The 24,795-nt window shown below is 45.2% G+C and overlaps 4 protein-coding genes across 4 annotated transcripts, besides 6 other annotated features; 2 read left to right on the forward strand and 2 right to left on the reverse strand.

Annotated features, from left to right (window-relative positions):
- Nucleotides 1-686: 686 nt before the first annotated feature.
- Nucleotides 687-1,388, forward strand: EKO05_0005090 (uncharacterized protein; the record flags this gene model as incomplete). Its single annotated transcript, XM_038945738.2, has 1 exon — nucleotides 687-1,388. The coding sequence occupies one exon, from the start codon at nucleotides 687-689 to the stop codon at nucleotides 1,386-1,388; it is 702 nt and encodes a 233-aa protein (XP_038799632.2).
- A 160-nt stretch (nucleotides 1,389-1,548) lies between these two features.
- On the reverse strand, nucleotides 1,549-3,243 carry EKO05_0005091 (uncharacterized protein; the record flags this gene model as incomplete). The annotated part of the gene is made up of 3 exons (XM_038939368.1): nucleotides 1,549-2,408; nucleotides 2,459-2,675; nucleotides 2,725-3,243. The coding sequence occupies 3 exons, from the start codon at nucleotides 3,241-3,243 to the stop codon at nucleotides 1,549-1,551; spliced, it is 1,596 nt and encodes a 531-aa protein (XP_038799633.1).
- A 150-nt stretch (nucleotides 3,244-3,393) lies between these two features.
- Nucleotides 3,394-3,848: a dispersed repeat.
- Nucleotides 3,847-5,712: a mobile genetic element.
- Nucleotides 4,373-4,407: a tandem repeat.
- A 3,224-nt stretch (nucleotides 5,713-8,936) lies between the features above and the next one.
- EKO05_0005092 (uncharacterized protein) lies at nucleotides 8,937-9,413 on the reverse strand (the record flags this gene model as incomplete). The annotated part of the gene is made up of 1 exon (XM_038945739.2): nucleotides 8,937-9,413. The coding sequence occupies one exon, from the start codon at nucleotides 9,411-9,413 to the stop codon at nucleotides 8,937-8,939; it is 477 nt and encodes a 158-aa protein (XP_038799635.2).
- An 886-nt stretch (nucleotides 9,414-10,299) lies between these two features.
- EKO05_0005093 (uncharacterized protein) lies at nucleotides 10,300-10,947 on the forward strand (the record flags this gene model as incomplete). The annotated part of the gene is made up of 1 exon (XM_038945740.2): nucleotides 10,300-10,947. The coding sequence occupies one exon, from the start codon at nucleotides 10,300-10,302 to the stop codon at nucleotides 10,945-10,947; it is 648 nt and encodes a 215-aa protein (XP_038799636.2).
- A 5,652-nt stretch (nucleotides 10,948-16,599) lies between these two features.
- Nucleotides 16,600-16,636: a tandem repeat.
- Nucleotides 16,637-20,104: 3,468 nt separating this feature from the next.
- Nucleotides 20,105-20,203: a dispersed repeat.
- A 3,823-nt stretch (nucleotides 20,204-24,026) lies between these two features.
- Nucleotides 24,027-24,078: a mobile genetic element.
- Nucleotides 24,079-24,795: the final 717 nt, after the last annotated feature.

Here is a 24,795-nt window from a genome sequence, read left to right on the forward strand (position 1 = left end):
GGCCGAAAACAGGAAATGAGGTCTAAGCGCTAAGCGGCTGACGGGTGACTGACGCTCCTTTGTATATTCGCATCTGATTTTCTCGCTTGTATCATCTTCACAACAGTGATCTACAAGCTGCATTAGCTGCCCTCTCATTCCTAGTTTGTTTTCCAAGACGAGATCTCGCTTCGTGTGCTGGGAGATCTTAGATCTTCGTTAAGCACGATGGGTGGATAGCTGCACATCCGGTGTATGCAAGTGATGCAACAGTCCCGAAGCATTTGAAGCTGTTTCTTTCGTTTCTAGTAGTTGGAAAAGCCAATCCAAATTCAACGTAACTTGAGCATGAACATACTAGGTAAGTTGGGATGTCATCTGAGGAGCAACACGCTAGGCCCGATCCAGTCGATTTATGGATCTTTCCAGAAGATTCGACCAATCACGCGAACTTCCTCAGATCTTCGAGCATCCCCCCATAGATTCTCGAAGCAACACGGGACACGATCGAACCCTGTCCATATATGTATAAATTGATATCTGACATATCTGCTCTACTGTTCATCAGAAACTAAGCACACTACAAATTGCATTATCACCGACTCTATATATCATCACATTCTAAAACAGTATCGCCCAAAAACCTCAGTAAAATGGCAGACACAGACTATCAACCACAAAACTATCCGCAACCCAAGACACCAAACATGGACTCGACAATACCATCGTCCAAGCGGAGAAAGATAGTCGGTCAATGCCCTACCTGTCACCAGTCCTTCGCCTCTCGGCACGAACTACGGGCACACATGGCCGACCCACAAACTCACGCGCCCGCCTCAGACTCTGATGCCATATCCTTCGGCGAGCTCAGTTCCGACTACGACAGTCCTGACGAGGCGTCTTATCCGCGCAAGCCACACAGCACAACACAGCGTGACGTCGACGAACCGACGCTCGACACTGACGGCTTCGAGTTCTCCAGCTCCGGGTCACCGCCACCCAACATGGAGCAAGATGGGTTCGAATTTCTCAACGCAGGTCAGGATTTCTTCCCTGATGCAGCGCACTTCAACGCTGAACAGGGGAGTGTGCATACTATGCACGACGAGCACGAGCAGCCCAGCGCAGAGTACACGCCATTCGACCAGTCTACGCATTCAGTGCCGCGGAAAGCGCGACAGCGAACGGAGAAGGGAGCGCTGGGTGTGCTGTATTGTGGGACCTGCGACAAGTATTTTGGGAATGAAACGGTGTTCAAGAGACACTTTATGTTCGGGATCAAGCATGGGGAGGAACCGCGGGATATGAGGGATCTGTACTACAGGGTTTGGGGGCAGACGTGGGCGGATGAGGCAAGGGGAATGGAGAACATGGGGAGAGTTTCGGATGGGGATGCGATGGAGTTGTAGAGAGCTGATGATTTGCTCGAGAATCATCGAGGATGACGATTTGGATGAATAACGATTGATGATACCCCTGTAGATTTTTAGCATATCAATGATATTGGAATTTTCGATAACCTTGAGATTTGACATGATATATCTCAAAACGCAGAACCAAAGCCAACGTCTATTTGCGCAATGTCTCTGCAACGCGCATCATCCACCCCCAATATTCATCGCTCACAGCTTCAATCTCCCCGCTTTGTTTGAAATACAAGAACTGCTCCGCATTCATCCTCTCCCCATTCTGTCCGTCACTTGTTACAAGCGGTATAAGCGTTCGCTCCAACCATCTCTTCACTGTCTCTGTCTCCTTCTCATTGAACCCGTACCTTTCGATGAACCACCAGCTCACACCGTCAGCACCATGCGTAACGCCAAAATGTCTCGGGTAGACCTTGTCTGAACACTCTGGTCTATATGCGACTCGATACCTTAAGATATGTTTTGCAGGCACTCCGCCGTCGAACAAGGCCTTGGAGAGTACACGAATAGGAGCGCGGACCTGCACATCTGACGTGATGAGGCCAAACAACTGCTGAGCTTTTTCTGGATCTTTATGCGACAGTGCAGTCGCCACCCTAGAATCGGCAGCCGAGCCATCGCTGGTGTAGAGAGAAAGCAAACTCTCGCACACGGGCTGAGCATAGTAGTTGTTCAGCGCACTCAGCATGTCGGATGTGGAAGAGGAAGGCGGCGGGTTGGTTAAAGCATAGAGAATCTCTTCTGTCTCTGCTTCTCCGATGAGGATTCGCATACCACGTTGTTTGAAGCGTGCTGCGAAGTTGCCTGAGTGGATGTCAGAAACCAGGTCTGCAGGGATCATCTCTCCGTCAGTTACGCCACGGAATGTGTGAACTTCGAAGTCAAATATTCTTTTGACAAGAGCAGATGCTGGGATCTTGCGCAGCTGCTCGAGCTTTTCTTCTGGAGACAACGATGTCTCAATGTTGAAGGTGTCAAACACGTTCTGTAGCTGGGCGTCGACTGAATCCTGTCAGCTTTGCAGTATTTGAACCGTTGGTCACTACTGATACCTTCTTGCAAGTCCTTTGGCTGCGCAGGTATAGCGTTACTCTGTAGCCACACATTATTAAACAGCGGCCTCTGATCGTTGCCACGCGTGAGCTCATAATTCAACTGGACATGCGTCGAGAAAGCACCAGCACTAAGCCCACCTAGAGTTACACGAGTCGGATTGCCGTTAAAGTACGGCGCATAGTCTTGGAGCCACCCTAGAGCGCATCTTTGGTCCTATACGTCTAATCAGCGACGGTCTCAGTAGTGCGTAGGTAAGGCGCACCCAAAAGCCAAAGTTCCCTTTCAATCCCTTACCAGCAAGGAAACCGAGGATATTCAGACGATACCCAATACTGACTACGATAGCTTTAAGGCCTCCTTCTGCAATGAGTTGTGTCGGCTGAGAGTGTTCCTTGAGGGAGGGGTCGCCAATCTGAAGCCAACCCCCATGGATCCATGCAAGTATCGGCCAGCCCTCTTTGGGTGCATCGCCAGGCGGCTGCCACAAGTTGATAGCAAGACAATCTTCGTCGAAATTGTAGTCCGTATTGATCAGACTACTCCCATTGATGATATACTCCGGCTGCGGACAGACGTTGCCATACTGAGTACAGTCCAGCGGGCCATTGCTGCCGTAAACGTAGTCCTTGGGAAGCGCTTCAGGTTTTTTCCATCGTCTGGGTCCAGTTGGTGGTTGTGCATATGGTATGTGGGTGAACCTCTTGACGCCGTTCGCGAAAACGGATCCTTTAAGCTGACCATGAGACCCAAGGTCGAGAGTAACGGTGCCAGTTGGCTTCATTATATTCAAGGGATTTTGTGGCTAGGAGAGGGGTTGAGATATTACTTCACGTAGGTGGGAAGCAAGGTCTACGTTGTATATGAAGCTGGGGTAGATACTGGAATCCAGAAGTGGGGGTTTGGAAAGTAGATGCGTGGTGAACTTGACTGGCAAAGTTGTCAACAATCAAGTCAATCAACTTGGCGGCACCGGCTTGAATTGGCTTAGTCAGCGCAATTAGAGCAGCAAATTAAATTAATTAGATTGCTGTAGAGGCTTAATTAACTTAGTTAATTAATTTAATTAAGTAATTTAGTATAGTAAAAGAATACTCTAGTACAAAATTAGTAAGTATCTGTTTCCTAGTCTCCTATTGCGTACTTAGAGTCTATCTTATTATTAGTCTACCCCTCTGTTTAGGCTCTATTTAGTGTTAAGAAACCTGCGTAGATCTAGCTGCGCAGTGCCTATAGAGCTAATAATAAGTAACTATTTACTTTACGCTGCTTAGGCTTAAGTAGATTACTAAGCTTGCTAAACATACGCTTATAATTGCTGCTAGAGGCAGAGATAGTAAGTATGTTAATAGCTAACTATATAAGGTTAGGATATACTAGCTTAAGCTAACGTACTCTACAAGTAAGCCGCTTACCTAAGCGAACTGCTTACTTTTGCTAAGACCACACCAAACTTCATACTACCTACAATGCCGCAACGCAACAACATAAAAAAGCCCTTAAATAAAGCAGATATATAGCTTGCCCTACAGGCTATTTAATAAGACGTAATACTCTCTTAGTAACGCACTGCAGCAATCTACAATATACCTTAAAGAACACTTAGTAATTAACTTGCTAGAGCCTCTTTATAACGCAATTATAAGCCTAAATTAATAAAGCTAACAAGCACTAAAGAGGAGGTAATTATCTAGCATGTATTAAAGCTAGACAAGTAAGGATACTTGCCCTAGCTTACTAATATAGAGGATATAGCCAATTCTCTGCTTATAGAGCGCTACTAGACCTATATTAGTAAGAACTAGGCTGCTAACTTTATTAAACGTTAGCTAGAGCTTAAAATTAAGTTTAATTGTAAGTATAACTACAAGAGAGCCCTATGTAAGGATCCTAAGGTAATTAGAGACTGGTTCTAGTTAGTAGAGAATACTAAAGCTAAGTATAGTATCCTAGATAAAGACACCTACAACTTTAATAAGTCTGGCTTTATAATAGGTGTTATATCTATAGGAGCTATTGTTACAGGCTCTAAGCGTTAAGGGAGACTAAAGGCAGTGCAGCAGGGTAACTAAGAGTAGACCAGTATTATCTAAGGCATCTGCGCAAAGGGCTGGTCTATCCCACCCTTTATTATCCTCTCTAGTAAGCACTACCTCTTAGCCTAGTATAAGGAGCCTAGTATACCTAACAACTAGGTTATTAGTATCTCTAATAACAGCTAGACTAACAACAAGCTTAGAGTTAAGTAGTTAAAGCACTTTAATAAGCACACAAAGGCGCGCACTATTAGCAGCTATTAGCTGCTTATTCTAGACAGCTATAAGAGCTACAACTTAGTTAAATTCTACTAGTACTATAAGAAGTATAAGATTGTTACTCTGTATATACCTCTACACTTATTACACCTACTACAGCCACTTAACGTAGGCTATTTTGCCCTAATAAAGAAAGCCTATAGCTGCTAAGCTAAGTAGCTGATATATAGCAAGATTACGCGTATTACTAAACTTAAGTTCTTACTATGCTTTAAAGCGGCTTTTAACGCCTTAATTACTAAGAGCAACATCTAGGGAGGATTTAGAGGTGCTGGCCTAGTCCTACTTAACCTAGAAGCTGTAATCTTAAAGCTTAAAGTGCAGTTGTGTACCCTACCACTACCCCTTATAGATAAGAGTACCTAGAAGTCTAAAACACTAAGCAACACCCTAGAGTTTAGGTCTTAATTAAAGCTGATTTAAGAGAGGATTGAGAGACACGCAAATAGCTTACCAACTTTAATAGTTAACGCTCTTAATTAGCTTACTAAAGGCGCAGAGCTAATAGTGCATTTACTAGTTTTAGTACACAACTAGGTTGCTAACCTTTAGATAGCTAATAAGGCTGCTACATAACATAAATTACACAAAAGAAAGCAATTGTAGTAAGAAGGGACTTTAACCTTTATAGAGGGAGTGCAGCTAACTACTCTTAAGGAGTTTAAGGCCTGTAGTAATAGGAAGAAGGCAAAGAAGAGGTTGCGTGTTAATAGGAGCACTTAGTCTTTAAGGCGCTGTAGCACATATAGCAAGACAGGACATAACACACAAACATGTAGTAAAGATACGCAGAGTACTATAGATTAGTGTAATATACTATGTAGTATAATATATTATTGTTATATACTGTAATATTGCAAAGTAGTTGTAGTGTTAGTGTGGTCTTGGCAAAAGTGAGCGGTTTGCTTGGGTGAGCGGCTCGCTTGTGGAGTACGTTAAGGGCGTCGCCAATCTGACAACATTTGGTAGCATTCGGCGGGTGACATTGCCAGCAAATGGCCGCAAAACCCTACCTTCTCATAGATATCTCACTCTGAAGAAAAGTATGCTCTCAAGTATTGAGATGGTAAGGAAAAGCAGAAGTGCCTCCAAGAGGCTCTATTCGGCAAACCACCTCAACCTCTTTTTCGAGTTGGCATTACGACACGTTGCGACATTTGCCTCCCCAGAATTCGACTTCATTCTCGCTACACGCCAATGCAATCGAATAGAAGACCGCCTCTGGCTCTATCTACAGAATTTTTTAGAGTTGTGCGCTGCTAATCACGTGACCAAAGAAGCTACCTTAGAGTACATGGCTTCTGCATTCATGTTAGACAGCTTCCCACCAGGAATGCATCGTAAGTGCTCTATACTCAAGTCACTATTTTTCTGTAGTAATTAACAGACTTTAAACCCTCTGAGGTGTTCGAGTCACTATACGAAGTCCACTGCTATAAAGCCTTCTCGTCGCGGCGTTCTAAGCAAGACCTCTCGCCAGCAGCCTCATGTACACATTTGAAAGCCATTTTTTGCCGTTTCTACTCTGAACTCGAAAAAGAGACGCTTACGGCAGTCCAACTACACAAGAGAAATCTGGAGAATATTCCTATCGACTGGAACACAATGTACAGCTCCCAATTGTGTCTTTACTGTCTTTTTCGCAAGCCTGAACATAGCTTGCACTGTGGTCACAACCCCTGTGATTCATGTGCCTGCAGGTTTGGGTCAAAACGTCAGCAGATGGAATATTCATACCGCATCTCCCAGTGCATCTTGTGTCAATCCAAAGGCGAGCTTACAGTTCGTCTTAAGCCGCCTACAGCAGGATGCCGGTTGCTTGTCCTTAATGGAGGCGGCATTCGAGGAATTTTCACCCTGCACATATTGCACGCGCTCGATAAGTATCGAAAGCTACCGTATCCTATTTACGATGAGTTTGATCTAACATTAGGTACAAGCACAGGTGAGTATTACTCCTTTTTTTAGCATCTATGGATAGACAGGTTACTTATAATAAGATGCAGGTGGCCTTATTATACTTATGTTTCTTTTGCGCCAGAACATAGACGAGTGCATCGTTATTTTTAAGCGGCTAGCAGAACAGGTCTTTCTTCCTCGCCAATCGTTTGGGAATTCTCTTTTTGGAAAGATCTACGGCTTTATATCTTCTTTGCTAACAGATAGTTTATACGGAGCTGCTGGAATGGAAGCATGCGTAAAAGAGGCATTTGGATTGGATGCTGCTCTATTCGGCAGTATACCATCTGACGTGGGTATATCTGGACTAAAAGTAGCAGTCACTACAATGGACGTGTCTAATTCAAGACTCTGCATCCTCTCTAATTACAATGGAGCTGGAGTTAGGCAAGGTAAGACCTTGTATCCCATCTTCAGGTATAAGACTAATAGACAACTGCAGGTTACAAACACTATCGAGCTTCTCACGTAAAAGATGAAGTTCTTCTCTGCGACGCGTAGGGTCTGTCTCTTTCTTTAAGCTACTTAACTGACCTTTTATAGAGCTAGGGCAACATCTGCAGCTCCCTCCTACTTCCCAGCAAAGTTTATCCGGGGTTTAGGATTTCTTCAGGACGGTGGTGCAGGGAAGCACAATAATCCGATCGACCCCGCAGAGTGGGAATCGGAAGCTATTTGGGACTCTGTCCCTGACCTAGCTGTTTCAGTAGGTACAGGGTTTGCTTAAGATCTAGATTCACCCCATACTGTGTCTGCAAGATTGCGTTTCTGTGATCGCTTCTTCCCACGCTTGTTTCGGCTTTTCAACGCCATGTTAAACGCCCAGAGCGGCTGGAACAATCACCTAAATCGCGTACATAAAGACGAACGACACAAATACTTCCGCATCAACATAGCGCTGGACAGGGAGCCTCCGCTTGATGATGTTAGCAAGATACCGGAACTAGAAGACTTGGCTGCGACCTTCCTTTGGGGTTACGATTTCTCCAGCATTACACAGGCGCTCTTTGCTGGTTCATTCTTCTTTGAACTTCACCGAAAGCCGGTCGCGAAGGGGGCGTCTGTTATATGTTCAGGCTCTATCCGCTGTCGTAGTCCAGACACACGCGCTCTGATTGAGAGAATTCTGCAGGAATATCCAGAAGCCTCATTTACTATGAAAGATGGTCCTAGCCTAGGTTACATTGGCGGCTCCAGTCTTTGTGCTACATGTGGTCATTACCGCAAGGTCGTCAACTTCAAAATCTACCACGTCGATCAGAGCGTGTCCATTCAGGTACAGTTCAACCGATTGGGTCAGCATAGAATCAGCGGATTTCCGCAATCAATGACACAGTTCGCAAGACTCCAGTTGCTAGACGCTGGGTTTGGCAGATCAGATCATCAAATCGCGGACTATGCGAGTACGAGCGGTTGTCAGTGTCAGATCACCAGGAAGAGAAAAAGAGCTATGCCTTTGAAAACTAGAGCCTCTAAAAGGCGGTGCAAGAGACTTAAAGACTGTCTGCACTAAGAATTATGCGATATACAGTCACAGGCTAAGTAGCAATCAAATAATACTTACCTTTGGACAAGGAAGAAGTTTTACACTTTGATAATAGATCTCAGTACTTGAAAGTTTCTGTTTCTAGAATATCCCTTTCATTTATTAGACTTGTATTAGATCATGGGGCTCCAAGTACAAGCCTGGGCCCTAGTCCTTATTCAAGGTCTTCGGGCGATTTTATTAAAGCCAGAACAGATGACAGCAGAGCGCAAGGAACGTGATCGATTTATTCAAGATAGCGTCACCGAAAGACAGCGATATGACCAAGCACGCCGCAGACGAACGAAAATCACAAAACCACACAGTGCTGATAGTTAAGAAGCTACTGCTGGTTACTCGCATCCGCAGTCTCTATCTCGCTCCGAAGCCGCATGATTGAGTTCTGATGCGATATGGCGGATATGTCTTAGCCCTGGAATAGATGGGCTAACGTGGCCCCACAATCACTGTGACATTTGAACCAACTTATCCTCAGCCGTATCGTTGCTGGATGCGTTCTTTGCTACCGGGATGCGATTTGGGCAGTTAGTAAGATGGAACCATACTCCTTCACATTACATAAAGCTTAGCAATGAAAAACGCGTACGTAGTTACTAGGCAGTCATGAACGACAATGTAAGAAAAGTATAATATTTTCAGGCAGTTCTACTTAGTGCATCACGTGGTACTATCTGTGGCTCGGTCCTCCTGCTTCTCCACCGCCTCTAGTAATTTTGAATACTTCTCGTGAACTTCCATCGACCAAGGTACCAGATTATTAACATAGCGTTGAGCTACCACAATGCGTGTCTCCATACTATCTAGCCGTTTACTGAACATGTCTTGCAGCTCTGAGATATCGCAACTCAACTGTCGGACTTCATTTCGTAACTGGTTCAGCTCTTTGTATACTTGTGGCGGTGTAGAGTCGTTGGCGGCTGCATCAACGACGGTTGTTGAGGCTTGTTCGAAGCCTGCGTACGGGTCCTGCGGGATAACCATGTTTTCTTCCCAACTAAAATCCCAATCCTGTTCCGGGAGTGGTGGCAAGCGAGGCGTGAATGCGCGGGACGATCTGGGGGCGATCATTGCATCCAAGGACGACAACCGCGTCGGCTGTTCAGGAAACCATGCATTGTGATTGCTCGAAGCCATATTAGTTGCTAGACGTGTACCTAGCGGCGGAGGTATACATTTATAACTAACAAGTAAGCGTAACTAAGAAACCGCAAGTAATAAGTTCACGCTGAAGATTTCGAATGTTGCAAGTACGGTCCGCCGCTTCCGAATGTGACTGAGAATTTGGCAAGGATCTAAGTCCGCTAGTACTACGCCATGCCTTAGTTGACCCGATGACCTTAATGTTCTGAAAAGTAGTGACAAAAAAAGGGCTTAGTCGGGGCTTCATCTCCCAATATCCAGTAGCGTCGTATCTTCCGGCTGTGCCGTACTGGACTAGTGACCCCGGCCCCCTGTTGATCTAGAAAGCATCAGCTAGCCAAAAAGGCCTGTTCAATATCAGGGAACGCCGGGTACTAAGCCCGGCTTCTCCGTGGATTTAGTGGACCTCTATCTTCCGGGCCGGAACTCAACAGCTTTCTTTTCGTGAACGAAACCTGGTTTGTGTGTCATAATCAGCGTATGACAAACTGTCTGTACTACACGCCAGAAACGAAAACCCACGCCAGTCACCATAGACCTGAAACACTAGTGGGTGGCGTGGAGCAGTGTTACTTCTATCTTCCTTTCGGAGTCTGAAATGCCTCTCCAGCCCCGCTGCTCCAGTTACACTATGATAAGACCATAAAACTGGGTATCAATATTTAAGTCACTTCTTGCCCTTTCAATTCCTACATCTATACATGTCAAAGAGCCATCTTCCTGAACCACGTAACAATGAGCCAGTCTCAGGAATATCCTGCATCACTGCAACTATCCCAGGTATAAAGAACATATCAGCAGTGCACTCAAGTACTAAAATTAAGATCAGAGAAGTTCAGAGACTCGCCATCCAGAATGCTGTGTCCAAGCTGCATTACAAATGAGCAATTTATATTATTATGGCCAATCTCAGCTGCAGAATATGCATCATCACCTCCAAGCAACTCAAAATGAAGTTGGAAATAAACGACGCCAACTCCTCGCGGCAGAGCAAGAGCTGCAGCGAGAACGGGAGGCAAATGAGCTCCTCAACCAGCAATGCGCGGAGCTGCAAGAATGCCACTACAAGCTTCTGAAGGCACATGAGAACGCCGAGGAACTTCAGAAAGATCTCAGTCAATCTGTGAATGACTCAAAGATATTTGCCGATGAGGTTGCTAGGCGAGCCGAAAGCCTCGTGAACGACCTTCGAGCCAAGCTGGCTGGGGGCAATGTGGCGGAGTTGCAGAATGGCCAAAGCATTAGTGGAATGATCCTAGAGTCAGCCAAAAATACACTTCTCCTACAGGCAATTTCTAGTCAACATTCGGAGGAGGACCCAATTACGCCATTGAGCCACGTCACGGACCAAAATGTGGGTTTGCAGCAACGTAACAACGAGCTTTCCAGACAAGTTGAGACTCTATCCAGGCAAGTAGAAGACGGGAAGAATGAGGTTACGAACCTCAACAAGGCTCTCGAACTCACTGCTGAAGATGGGCGGCGAAAGAAGCCACGGCGGGGAAAGATGTCGGGGGGGAAGAAGTAAGCATGTCTCTAATAAGAATGCATCTAAACATCTACAACTAATAAAACTACTTCACATTCAGCCACTTGATATCTTTAACTCAGTAATTTGGGTCTCCGTTACATGCTCCACCGGAAGCACTATGATTTGTGCATTTAACACGAAAGGAATCAACGACAGTGCAGGCAACGAGTCTTTCAGAAAACTAACCTACAAGACTTAGTGTTGCCCTGCTAATTTCGGGAAGTGTACATACTTGCTGTAACTCTCTATACGTCGTTTGACTCGTGTACCGGATAAAAGCAAGGAGATCATCGCTTTGCTGTAGTATCAAAGGGTTTGGAACACGGGATATCAGGTCTTCTAGCATAATTCCAAAGGCACTGGCGTTTTCGTCTGCCTTTGGGCTTCGCAAAAGTGCTCTGTCAAATCCTTGCCATTGTTCAGTAGTAGCAGTCAACACAGGTTCAATACTGACCAATTTTGACTTGACCATCATTTGCCGAGATCGTGATGTCTTCTACGTTCACCGAAGACAAATAAAGACCTGCAGCGCTGAGAGCGTAAATACCAGAAAGTGCCTAGTCTGCCGTTAATACAAAAATGAGTGTACGTCCATACCTAGCCCTACCTGTGTGCTTATTGTTCTCACCTCAGCCAATCCCAGCTGTGGAGAATGGGACACAGCAACCTCAGATAATGGAAAGCCGGGTCTATCAAAAACGGTGAAGATAGAACCCTGAAACCGGAAGACAGACACAATGTTGAGAAGATTCGGGTTCGGCCTGGCTAGGCCAACAACAGGTTTGTCTGCGCTGCGTCGGATCATCACGACCCGATAGACATGCTCAGTGGCGTCTAAGGCCATTTCCTGGGCTAGACAGTAGGGTCTTTCCCCTTCTGGATCCACAATATGTATACATCAGTAGTATTGTCTAGGATCTCCGTTGATAGGGGTAAAAGTTTTGTGCACAGCCCAACTAGTAGCAGGAAGCCTCGGAAGTTCAACTTCTAACGGTCTATTTTCACTATAAAACTTTGGCTTTGCGGCTTCGGCCGTAGGAGTAGTGATTTCGTCGCTAACGGGTCTAATGTTGTCTAAGACATCCCCTGTTCTCGGAAAGATAGTAAGCCTTCGAGAATCCATGTGTACGGGTAATCGGTGATTGGGCTCATGCTACCAGCTTTATCTAGTACTCAGATTAACCGCACTTTCTTATTAATGACCATCTAGCGAATGTAAGACATACTCCCGCACACTGCCTCAACTTGAGCATGGATCCGGCTATGAAGATTCTACCCCGTGGAAGGCCCCTCGAAATTAATAATATCGACCATATTGTGAGATGCTATGGCGGTCAGACCATCGCGATAGAGATGGAACCTCAGCACATGCAGAAATCTAAGCAATCCAAAGACATGGTCCAGTATATCGACTTCCTCAACCGAAAGAATGGAGAACTTAGATTAGAACTTACATTCTACCGGGAGTGTTTTCGGCATGCAGAGAAGTTCAAAGAGAAAATTGCTTGGATTTCCCAGGATTTATTACACGAATGTATTATCGGTTTACTCGACGACGTTGCTTTCGACGACATTCGAAGCCTTTCGAATGCGGTTGTGAATGCAGTAGACCAGCTTTGTCACGACCAAGAGAAAGCATTTGACGCTTTTATAGCACCTTACAAAGCATTAAAGAGCCCTAAAAACACTACTATGTCAACAGATGGGTCAATTTGAGGTTACATAATGTCTATCTAACTTGGGCTGCTACAATCCGCGACATTGGATTGGCAAGGACCTTCTTCTACTAGTATGTTTCCTCGCCTCAAATGGTTGAAAATCCAGCTCCAGATACCTCACTTGCTTATGGCAAGTATAAGCAACGAAATCTCGCGCTTAATGCCTCATTTGCTGGTGTGCGCATACTGCTCAGGTTATTTAGTGTAGCAATAGTAAATCACAAAGCTTACCACAGATTGCGATTCTTCCCACTCTCGTCTCGAGCACATCGCTAATGATTTATCGCATGTCCGGCTTTCCCTCTACCTCAGCAATTCGACTGCCTGCCCGTTTGTATGGTACTGCGTGTCCTGCTTCATCTAGTATCTCGTAGTCACCGTAGATATATACATCAATAATCTGAAGAACATTAGCTTTTAGTGACATTAGATCGCCACGTCACAACACTTACATTCTCTCCATGCGGTGCAGGTCGTACCCCTGGGTTTTCGTTAGTGCTACTACCGCCCAAGTATCAGTCTATCTTTCCGCTTCTAGATAGAGCGCGTGTGTCTTGGCGCATCGCAGCGGCTGGAAGATCATCTCTTCTTAGTATATTGTTCATGACCTCCCACACCAAGTCCAGCTGGTACCTATTGTCCACATGCCAAACCAGAAGAAGGTCTCTAGTCTTGGTCTTGGACTGCTGGTAGTTGTGTACGAGCTCTTGAATGTATGCAAGATAGCCAACAATTCCAATCCTACTAGCAAATAGAACTACTGTGCCAAAGTCTTGTAGGTCGAATCCGTGTCCGTAAGGCCCTTCTACGAAAGCGCGAAGCTGCGTTGCTCCAACAAGGCTCCGTGTCAGAAGCCGATTCGTGAAGCCTGCTCTAGGCTGAATACGTAACTGAAAGTTGTAACCCTCTAACTCCAAATTTGCTACCATGAACGGGTGGCGCTGGAGGATTAAAAATAATCCAGGTCTTATCATGGTAAGGTATACATACTGACCGGGCTTAACTTTCTAAGGCCTAGGAAGACTAACCTTGACGAGAAGGCTGTTGTGTACGTTCTCAATCAGGATGCTAGTGTTAGGTTTGCTTAATAAAAAGTTACGATATATAAGTAGGAAATTTCTGTAAGTGTAGGTCGCTACCCACATACATGCAACCACGGTTACCTGGACTTGTCCCGTCTTATTCGCTTTAGGGACATGAAGCCATAGTAATACGCATATAGACGTAGAGCAACCAAAGTGAATTACCCGGAAGATCTCGTATAGGCGGTGACGGAAGATAGGTAGAGAAGCAACACTCATCAGTCCCAAGCATCCCGCTATCTAAGTGTGTAAGAACATGCCGTAGTTATGGGTGTAAATTCACTCACAGCTATTCCGCTTACTGAGCCCATGTCGCCAGTCCATCGAACTGCAGTGAGCTTTTGTCCGGCATGAACGGAGCCTTCGATCAAAGCCACCAGACCAATTATGCTATGCATCCGATGGTAGGTACTTAGAGATATATGCAAGATATCTGCTGCTATACTTGCTCCAGGTAACAGAAGGACTAGATTTGTTGCCAGTAGCGAAGCGCACCGGCTGCTTAGCTCTTCGGCAGCTTTTACGCTCCAGCCCATGCAAACACCGTTGGCAATTAGATACAAGACAGGGAATAGCAAATCTTTTACCAAAAAGCGCCACTTCAGTAGCCTGAAGAGGCTCATCGTAGAATAAACCAGATGCTTAAGAATGGCATCTGTTATACGTGAAGCCAGCCATTGAAAGGCTAGGCGGGTGATGAAAAACAAAACAAAGAAGACGACTAGCCCAGCGCATACGATGGAATACCAATCAGAAGGGTTAGACAGAGAATCCATATCCGGGTATGCTATATGCAAAGTCTGGATCCACTGATGTATAGTGAGAATGGTCAGTGCGCGCTCGTACCATATAAATAAGTAGCTCCAGTGTTCGTCGACTAGCATTTTTGAAATATAGTTATGGCCTCAAAAAGGTTACAGCAGGAATCTTTTCGTAAGCGAAAAAACAATTTCATTCGCCGCGGTCATGAGATAAGTAGCCGATACAAAGTAGCAGTGTGGATATGCATTCAGAAGGACAATGGCCAGCTATATGTCTACAATTCAGATCCAACACAATCGAACTGGCCACCATCTTCTACGCAACTTGTAGGTCACCAGAACTCTTGTAGGATATAGATGTTTAACGTTTTAGCAATCAACATATCCAGTACCCATAGTAAAGACTAGCGGGGACTTTCTCCCTGAAAAGCCACCAGCCAAGAAAATACCACCAGCTAAAAAAGATACGTTATTACCTGGATACTTGTCTAGGCCGCCTATTCCCGAGTATTCTTAGAAGGAGATCTTCTCGAGTGGGTTGCTAGAAAGATGGAGAGATTGAAGGGGTATTTGATGTGAGCACACATTTTCTAAGTTAGCACAGCAATTCAACTATTGTAAAGGCTAGCATGAAAGACTCGTTACATGAAACTTTGGTATGCTATGCGGTAAGTAGAGGAATACGCTTAGGTCTATAAGAAATACAACTGTTTATCTTAGGCGTCACTTAAAAAATGACGATGCTCTAAAATGCTGGGGTGCGAAAACGTGGTAGCACCCTTGTTTTGATGTTCTGCAAACGGCCCTGGACACTATATAAATAAGAAGCGCCTCAATGCAAGCAGTGTTACAAACTGACAACAGACATTCATTAAAATGGCTTCTGACTCAAAAATCCAAAAATCCGGCAAAAACGAAAAGTCCAGCAGCAGTCGAGACCCAAGGACTCGGAGTGAGAAGTCCGGGATTGGAAATGTTGATGATCGCGTCAGGAAGCTCCAAGCAGAACGTGCGAAGTTAGAACAAACAAAGTTACAGGGCATGTTTACCGAAGAAGACGATAAAAGACTCTCAACGATAGATTCCGAGCTGAACAAATACGCTGGCGCTACAACCCAACTAAACGTAAATCCCACCACAGGACTCGAGTCTAGCGCGGCAGCGGAACAGCATGCGATCGAACCAAATGTGACTGAACCAAATATGACCGAACCAATATGACCGAACTAAATGCGACCGAAGTAAATGTGGCAGAACCAAACGTGACAGTCAACGCGCTAAACCCTGGAACGACACATGCGAACGCTCAAGGAAGTCCTTCAAAACATGAAGAAATGAAAAAAGAACGTGCGGAAGGGTCTAAAATGTCCACCAATAGGCTTGTGGATAATCTCAATATGGCATGGGATGTCAACGTCAGTGATACCCACGTGGAGTCCTCGCTTCATAATCACCCCAAAGAAGCCTTCGGTCACATTATGAGGAACTCTCAAGCTCGCTACTGCATTAGGTATGGGTCTGCAGATGCTCATAGCGCTCGTTTCGAATCAACCCTCCCGGATGGGTCCAGATACCAGGAAACCAGAGAAGTTACCCAACGCAGCAATCGCATTGTTGAGAGAATCGTGCAAATCCATAAAGACAGGAAAATGACACTTCCGATGAATATACTCAGCAAGGTAAAGATTCTGTTAGTGTACTGGGATTCCAAAATGGGCGTTGGACACGACGCCGAGGTTGACGTACTAGATCCCGATTACCCAGTAAGACGGCCTCACACCCGCTGCTTCATCTATCTAGATCCCGCGCTCTATGCGAGATACAACCTCGAAAATAAGACGGGTTACAGTCACGAAACTAGATCAACAATGAAACGTCTTATGGAAGGGAATGACGACCGGCAAAAGTCTATTACTCTTCACAACATTGCGGTCAGGCTTGAAAATAAATTTGAGGAAAAGTGGATGAGCGGGGTGCCGGGTAGACCTGAGCCACTCCGTGAGTTAGTTCATGAGAGAAAAGTGGCGTCCCGCCGGAGTACATCGCGGTATCCCACTGCTGAGCCGTTAGTAAGCCTTCCGCTCATAAAACCTCCAACCTCACCCCGTCAACCTACACCTCTACCAGAGACGCGAAACGAACAGGCTCCTACTGGAGAAAAGCCCGCAATGTCGTTGAAGCAACGCTTTCACAGGGACTTTTTGGAACTTTTTGATCTAGCGGAAGATGTTGTGTATGCAGACTTGACTGAACCACAGCAGCTTCTTTACCCTGCGCAGTTTACAAAGTGGAAGGCGTTAAACTCTTAAAACAGAATCCTCTTTTTTAAGAGGTAGCCAAATTATTTATATCTAGGCATCTGTGTTTACATTGCCTAAGTTGGATCAATAGTTGAGTTTTCCATCGGTATCAGTAGCTTAAAATGAATCTCCGTTTTATTCTGTCTCTAAATACATTTGCATCGATTGTCGGAGCGTTTTGGCGTCTCCCTTGCTACTCTCGATTAGGGGTTTTTCGAATTGATCCAATTGTCTCCGAGGGACTCCCTTCCCAACACGCACACACGCTGCATGGGGCCCAGAGTACGTTGCGTGTAAGCTTAGAAGTCCCATGTCTAATCTTCACTCTAGACTTGAATTTTTCCTCGTCATATGATAGCCTAGTTCAGTCCAATTGCACATCATGTGCGGTTCTTGAAGACATGTCTGCTTACTGGACGCCACCTCTTATGTTCTCCCACACGAATGGTACTATAGAAATCGTTCCGCAGATTGATGGAATGCTGATGTGAGTATAAAGCATCATAGTTAAAAGTTGACGCTAACAAGGCTGTAGTTACTATTTTCTTTTCGGTGATAGAATCATTGCTTTTCCACCAGGGTTCAAAATGATTGCAGGTGATTCAGGCAAGCGAAATGCCTTTGTTCCCCCTCCAGATATACCACAATCCTTGTGGGGTCCAGAAGAAAAAACACCGAAAGCGCTCGCCGAAAAAGCTATTGGGTTTAATTGCCTGAACTATGGAGGCTCTGCTGAAGGGGCTTTAACCCGTCATCTGCTTCCGAACAGGTCATTCATTGATTTAAACTGCGCGGATGGTCTTCGCCTTAAACTGATGTTTCCGTCATGCTGGAATGGCGTTTCTCTTGACGCTGATGATCACAAGTCTCACGTAGCCTATCCAGACCTTCTAATGGAGGGCAAATGTCCTGCAGATTATGAGACACGCATTCCAGCTCTATTCTTTGAAACGATCTGGGATACTTCAGTCTTTCGTAACATCTCTGGGCACTTTCTACTTAGTAACGGCGACCAAACAGGTAGGAGTAGCCATTTCCTAATTAGAACTTAACTTATATGATTTCAGGTTCCAGCTATCATGGAGACTTTCAGAATGGATGGAACATAGCTACATTGCAGCAGGCAATTAACAGCTGCACAAATTCATCGGGCATGATCGAAAATTGCTCCATCTTTTCTCTGCAGTCCCCATCTCAAGCCGGCCAATGCATTCTATCTTCGTCTGCAGCAGTTGCCAATGAAAGCTGTGTTGGGCCTCAGTTAGGTCTTTGCGGTAACATTAATATCAATTCGTAGGATAAACAGAATAACTATTCAATGTCTCCATGCTCCATAGCAACTAACTCAATTAACTTTCTTAGAAAATGAGTTTTCGAAATCATTTGCACTTTGAAAATCTCTCGGTTAATTTTGCGGAAACTCTTCGAGTACCCTATTGCGTTATTTTGTCAACATACCTCTAGTTAGCTTGACTGCGAGGAGCCTACAAGTAGTTAAAAATGTTCAATTTCGATTTTTAATTTGTTTTTGTGTCTATCTTCCAACGTCTGGGTTCTGCTAATTCATGCCTTCTCCGTTCACAACGTTGTCCTCCCATTCGCTCTCATCGCTGGATGAGCTGCCTTGATCATAGCTGGAGTCATCTACCCAAGGATACTTAACATCTTTGACCGACTTTTCTTTGCCTTCAGTTTCTTTCGCTATAGCTTTGGGTGGTCTTTCATTGTCCAAGTCTCCTATACTCAGAAGCCTTTTGCCTGCATCCGTTTCTTCTGGCTTTTCATTTGCTAATATATTTTTGCCTAGGTCTTCTTCAACTAAGCGCTCCGTGCTCGAAATTTCCACTTCCAAAGCCATATTTTTCGTAATTTTCGTATCATCCTTGGCCCGGTGTTTTTGACCTGGTACGTGGTTATGTTTCGCAAGGCAAGGACTTGACTGGTGATTCTTGCACACGAAGTGTTCTTCGCATGAAGGAGACTTGTAGAGCGCTGCTCCGTGCTTAAATCGACAGCCTAGCTTAGCAAAACATCTATCCTGCTTGTCCAATTGGTTAAGGTATGGCCATGCAGGTTTCGTTGGATATTCATCCTCGAATAGTTCTTCCATCTCGCTCTTAAGCCCCTCAGACTGTTCAAGATCCTTTATACGAATGCTCTCATCAAGAACGGTGAATAAAACGCGCTGGAAGTCAGAAATTAGACTAAGCGTAACATTTTCGTACCCGGCGTCTGCATAGGTCGTTGCAAGGTCGACAAGTTCGACGTGCACTTTGGATACGATTAACTCCATGTTAGTGCTCTATGAGAAAAGTACTGTCCTGCTGCTCCTTCTTTGCTGCATGGATATGGCCGTATTTGTAGGTGCGGTGAGTACGCGTGGAGAATTTAGAGGCTAGCACCTTTCTGCTGGTCTTACGGTAATAAAAGCATCCTGCACAAATCTGGATGTATATCCACTTAATTAGTCCACTTAGCCAACGCATTATAAAAGAGCAGTTCCGGTATCGCAGATGAGGACCAAAGCTTCCGTGATGAGATATTTGTGCTTTTTGGTACTTCTTGGGTTTACCGATGCGATGTTCCAGCGGCGAGATAGTAATGTTACATACAACACTACTAGCGAGGCCTGCGTTGAAACAACCACCACGACTTCTACAAGTGTGCTGATTGCAACGGTTGTAACAGGTTCGCAGTTTCATCTATTCCCAACCAACCCATCTCTACGTTTGCCTTTACCTTTGTGGGATAACGGAACCAATTCAACGCATAATTTCTCCGCGCCTACCGAGCCTAGCGTTCCTTTCTCCGCCACGTCGAGTTTGACAGATATCAACCACGAGACAATGATGTACAAAGTTCTGTTAATGATGTCTGTTTTATACTCTCTATGGCCCTGATAATCTGAGTGGGCATCTTTAGGTCGCAGCAAGACATGGGACTAGCGTAGCAAGCGATAGACATTATTCACGTCATGTTGGCTAGACAAGTCCCCTTTAAGCAATAACCAGTTCCGCAATTTACTATTCTTATAGTGCTATCTTTTCTTAACAGAGGAGCTAATAGCCTGTCTCTGATAATGATAATATTATCTTTTCGATTGCGTGCAGTCAGTACCACTAGTTTGTCGGGTTGCAAAAAAAGGTACAGGAAAGAGCCACAAACTAGGTTGTAACAGTCTACGGCCTTAGCCGGAGCTACTTCAGTACGGGTTAGGATAGCTTATGTACGGCCATCTATATGTAGCTCAGTCCACCCTAGATAGCCAATTCTGTGTAACCCTTCTTCTCTCCTCACACCGTTACAATTATGAGCCCAGGAGCCTTCAGTTGATCACTGCGTTCACCTGATATACGGCTGGTATGACAAGCTGTTAACGTGACCACGATCAACACTAGGAAGCAAAGTCAGCTGATTAGGGAACTATGGCTACTCGAGAGCAGGAACCACAGGTGACGAGAGCGTCAGTTACCTTCGGAAAGCCAGACGAGTGGATAGTATGCTTGCGCGGGAAGACTTCACAAGAAACAATGGATGACAAGGAACCTACAGTACCTCCAAGTTGCAGGATCGAGGTCAACCAGCCGGTATGGACCTTGGCGGCATCTCCTCCGCTCGCCATGAAGGAAGAACACCCCGAAGACACAGAACTGATTCGCAGACTTCAAGTCCTAGCAAAACAAAGATCGTACGAAAATTTCATGTTATACAGCACGATGCAGCTAACGTCGGTTAGAGGCGTAGGCCAAAATTTCACTCGTGTTGCTGAGGCTTCTGGCCGCCTCTGTGGGATGATGAGAGACTCGAACTTATGTCGAACCAATCCAGAAAAATGAGCCAGAGCTGTACCTATGCAAATTTACTGTTTGGTTTCAACTATGCTTATGGTAATCATTGCAAAACTTATTCCGTGCATGAGTGGTGGATACTTTCTTCTGTACGGAGCTTATCACAATGCACTGAAGATCATCTTCGCAGATAGAGACAACCAAGGGCAAAGAAGAAGAGGAACTTTGATCAAAGAGGATAGGATCTAGAGGATTCAAAATTTAGAATTCTTCATAAATAGCAAAGTATGATATCTTGTGCTTATATTACCGCAACGGTTACAACAATCGTTTTTTGGCTGTAGGTCTGCTACTTTGGTCCCAGGTCTTTTGTATTGCTTGAACTGTATCCGTCTTTAAGCTCTCGAGAAGTTCAACAGACGATGTCCTCCCGCATTCAGGCTTTTCCATCATACGATTTTCTTGCTCTGCTAGTTTTAATAACAGCTGTCTTTGCACTTCCAAGCTTCCCTCTATTTCGTATATATCACGGTGATTGTTCCTGCTAGCCTGTTCCCTGATATGGCCTTTATCATTAAATACTCTGCCTTGATAACTCTCGTGCTGCTTCATCTGGCGAGAAGGGCTACTGTGTTTGATATAATCTCGGAGAGGTATATCAGGTCTCCACTCCACAGGCATATTTAGTGACGTGTAGTCGGATGAGCGCAGGCTGGTTATGAATACTCAAAATTGTAGTGGTAAGTCTTAGCGAATTGCGCTGAGCAGGTTATGCACGCTGACCCACACTTTCATATATGTGAAAATTCACAAGCTAACCTGAAAGTTATAGTCGGGCTTAGTACCAACAGTGGCAAGCAAATGGGTTGCAGCACTAATCTTTGCCCCTTCACAGAAGCTTGAGAATTTCTGCAGTACGATATCTAATATGCATATACTTAAAGCTATATATACCTAGGCAACTTCTAGAAATTTCATAAAGTAGTGCTAAAGCAGCTAGACATGTTTTTAACAACAATTAGTTCTAGATTACAACTGTCTCTCTTCTTTGCACCCCGCGATTTACTGCCTGTCTCTTTATCATTTACGCAGCGGTGCTCCTGCTGTTGTATATCCTCTTATGCTGCGCCCCGTGAACATTCTTCAGTTCCGCTCGCGCACTTACTTCTAGCACACATAGATATCCTGATATAGTTACTATCTTACTACTTGCTTATACTTTCAAAATTAAGGAGCGGGAGAAGACAGTCCGTCTATAACAGACTCCGGGTAAGGACTAGAACAGGATGCCAACAGGCTAGGTGTTAACAAACAACTAGGCGTAGCATCAAAAATTAAGAATAGCCCTATATACCTGCCAAAACACGACAAACTGCTGATAACTTGTAGTTGTCTTGGCGTTACATTGGACCGTGAGAGCCCCTACATGTTCCTGGTGTCATGCTGTAATGTGATGCTTACTTCTAGCTGTCTTGGCATTACAGCAAATGAGAATTCTAGGGCTGCTATTACATGTGCCTAGCTTAGCATGATATTACAAATTGATCTAGTAGGGATAAGAATATAATGCTGGTGTAAGCTTGCTAATCTATATAAGGAGCTTTGTGCCATCATCTTGCGTTCGTGCCACGAATTTGAAATCTGCTACCCTAAAAAACCATGCGATCCATACATCTTGTACGTTGAGTAGTCACAGCAATACTACTTCTAACAAGAGACAGGAGTTTGCTCACGATGAGCCGCTTCTGGATCAGACCCAGGCTAGAATGAGAGAAGAAGAGGCAAGATAACTAGTCCTACCAAGATTCCGCTAACTTTTGGTAGTTTATCTTGACAGCGAAAGCTTTTCTGGGCCTACTTGCAAGGGCGGAACTTGAGTATCTAGAGTACGTGCAGCCAAAGCTCCTACCACACAGGCTGTCTTTCGATCGCGACTGGGATTCTACACGAGGTACACAGTCTGAGCGCCCGTCGCATCCGGCCATTGTTGATATCCAATCGTCCACCACTTTCCCTCCTACCGGCAGCTTCCAATTAGAAACGGACAGGAATAAGACGCTTGACGTTTCCGTAGCCCAAGACTCAGATGACCAAGCAGGCGCTTCTATGTGCGTTTCAAACCCGTCCTTTTTCCCTTCCTACATAAGTTCTGCTTCGATATCGCCGTCACCACCCGCCTTTACCCCTAGCCCACTACAGGAGCATGAGCCTATATGGCAGGAGGAATCTCCACAATCTCTTTACGCTCGACGCATGCAGCGACTAGATTATCTTCACCCTGAAATTCAGAAGCACATAGCAAGCATTATTTGGCTTGGCGACCACTTTCTTCTGGAAAACGTAGGGAAGTTCTTGAGATTGTTTTGCCGTAGGTGGAGTCAGACAGACCTCGGCTATCACCCCTTCCCAAACAGCTTCGCTAGCGACGATTCCAGAATGCAAAGCTTGTTTAGACGTTATTACCACGCTGAAACCTTCAGGCGTCGTTCGGGTATAGATCGTCTTAAATTTCGATTCTTGAGGATCTTACTTTACCACGATTTCGAGGAACTCTGCATTAATGTACAGAATAATTTAGAGAGATATAGACCTCTTTCTCGTGGCCAGGATGCAACCACTGTTGCTACAGATAAATTCATCGACGGGCTTAGTAAGGCTTACGGGGAGGGTGTCCTCACACGAACAGAAGATCAGCGGCGAGAGAGCTTTCGAAAACACAAGGCGATCGGCAGAAGATGGTCCGTTGTAGCATCACACTTTGGCCTTGGTATCCTCTTAACTTGCAGCCCCGAATTAGAGGCTAAAATGTAGGATTTCTATGAGCTTTAGATAAATTTTATCTAACACATCTAGCAATGACCACAACTTTCCTGAGCGAAGGTTTCCAGCTCTCCTTACATACATACTCAATGTATATCCTAGAGGAAGTCAGCTGAGCCGGGAACTTGACCCTTTCCTTCGCTCGATAATCCAAGGAGTTTCGCCGCCCTTATGGCCAACAAAAGCATCTCTAAACATTCTCAGCTCCTATAATCAAGAGAGCGAAAGTAGCGACACCAATCTTCGTAAGGAGTGGTTACGGGTAGAAGTGCACAATGGGTTTTACCGAATTTTGTAAGATACACAGAATGGATTTTAATTAACCTAATCTAGCTATTAAGCGTAGATAGATAAAATGATATTGCAGGAGAGTTGCAGGTGGCAATTTCCTCATACTCTAGTAATTTGAGGGCGATACAGATGAGTATGAGACGCGCGAGTTGAAGGGCAACAAGGATAGTTACCCTATTAAATACTGGATAGGCTTTCGCGGTCGTTACCCTAACCTTGCCCAGCTCGCTATTGATGTTGTTGCGGTGTTAGTAGGCCCTATCTGACACTCTCTTCACTGGTGTGACCATCTCGGCCAGTATGTGTTTCATGGCCTGTACTTATGGAACCCTCGTAGCTAGACAGCAACTCAGCGCAGTATTCCGTTGACCTTCGTACCAGAGTACCTCACAATGCTCTCACAGATGTACTCTAAGCTGCGAGTGAGAGCGCATGTTCAGCGAGCTTAGCGAACTCCTCAAGCTGACGGCAGAGAGCGTTTTTAGGAGCAGGGGGTTTCTAGGAGCAAAGCGTTTCTAGGAGCAGAGCGTTTCTAGGAGCAGAGCGTTTCTAGGAGCAGGGGGTTTCTAGGAGCAGAGCGTTTCTAGGAGCAGGGGGTTTCTAGGAGCAAAGCGTTTCTAGGAGCAAAGCGTTTGCTAAGCACCCACATGAAAAATAAACACTAGATTAATAGCTGCGTTGTTCTTTGAAGATTAAGGCACGTACAAGCATTATCTCTAGTTAAGAAACACATGCTTCCAAGAAGTGGGCTCTAGTTGTGAGGAAACCCTTCCCTTAGATTCTCATACTTGCTCTGTGGAAAGCTCAGCAAATCGGCACTCTGATCTAACGCACCGATACCACCAACATTGTTAACGAACTACTTATATCGTTAGCATTGCTCTCCTCTTATCCCGTCTCCCCATATCAACCAGTAGGGGAAAAAAACACGCACCGTAGAAATCAGACCATCAGCACCCTTGTCACTCAAGCTCTCCCACCACATAGCACCTCCCAACCCCTGCTGGCGGACCAGTTGGGCTTTCTTAGCGATGATGGCGGGCGTGTCATAGCTGATCATCCCGCGCTTCGCAGCATCATAGCTC

Source organism: Ascochyta rabiei, chromosome 7 (assembly GCF_004011695.2).
Source record: "Ascochyta rabiei chromosome 7, complete sequence".
Classification (NCBI taxonomy): Eukaryota; Fungi; Ascomycota; class Dothideomycetes; order Pleosporales; family Didymellaceae; genus Ascochyta; species Ascochyta rabiei.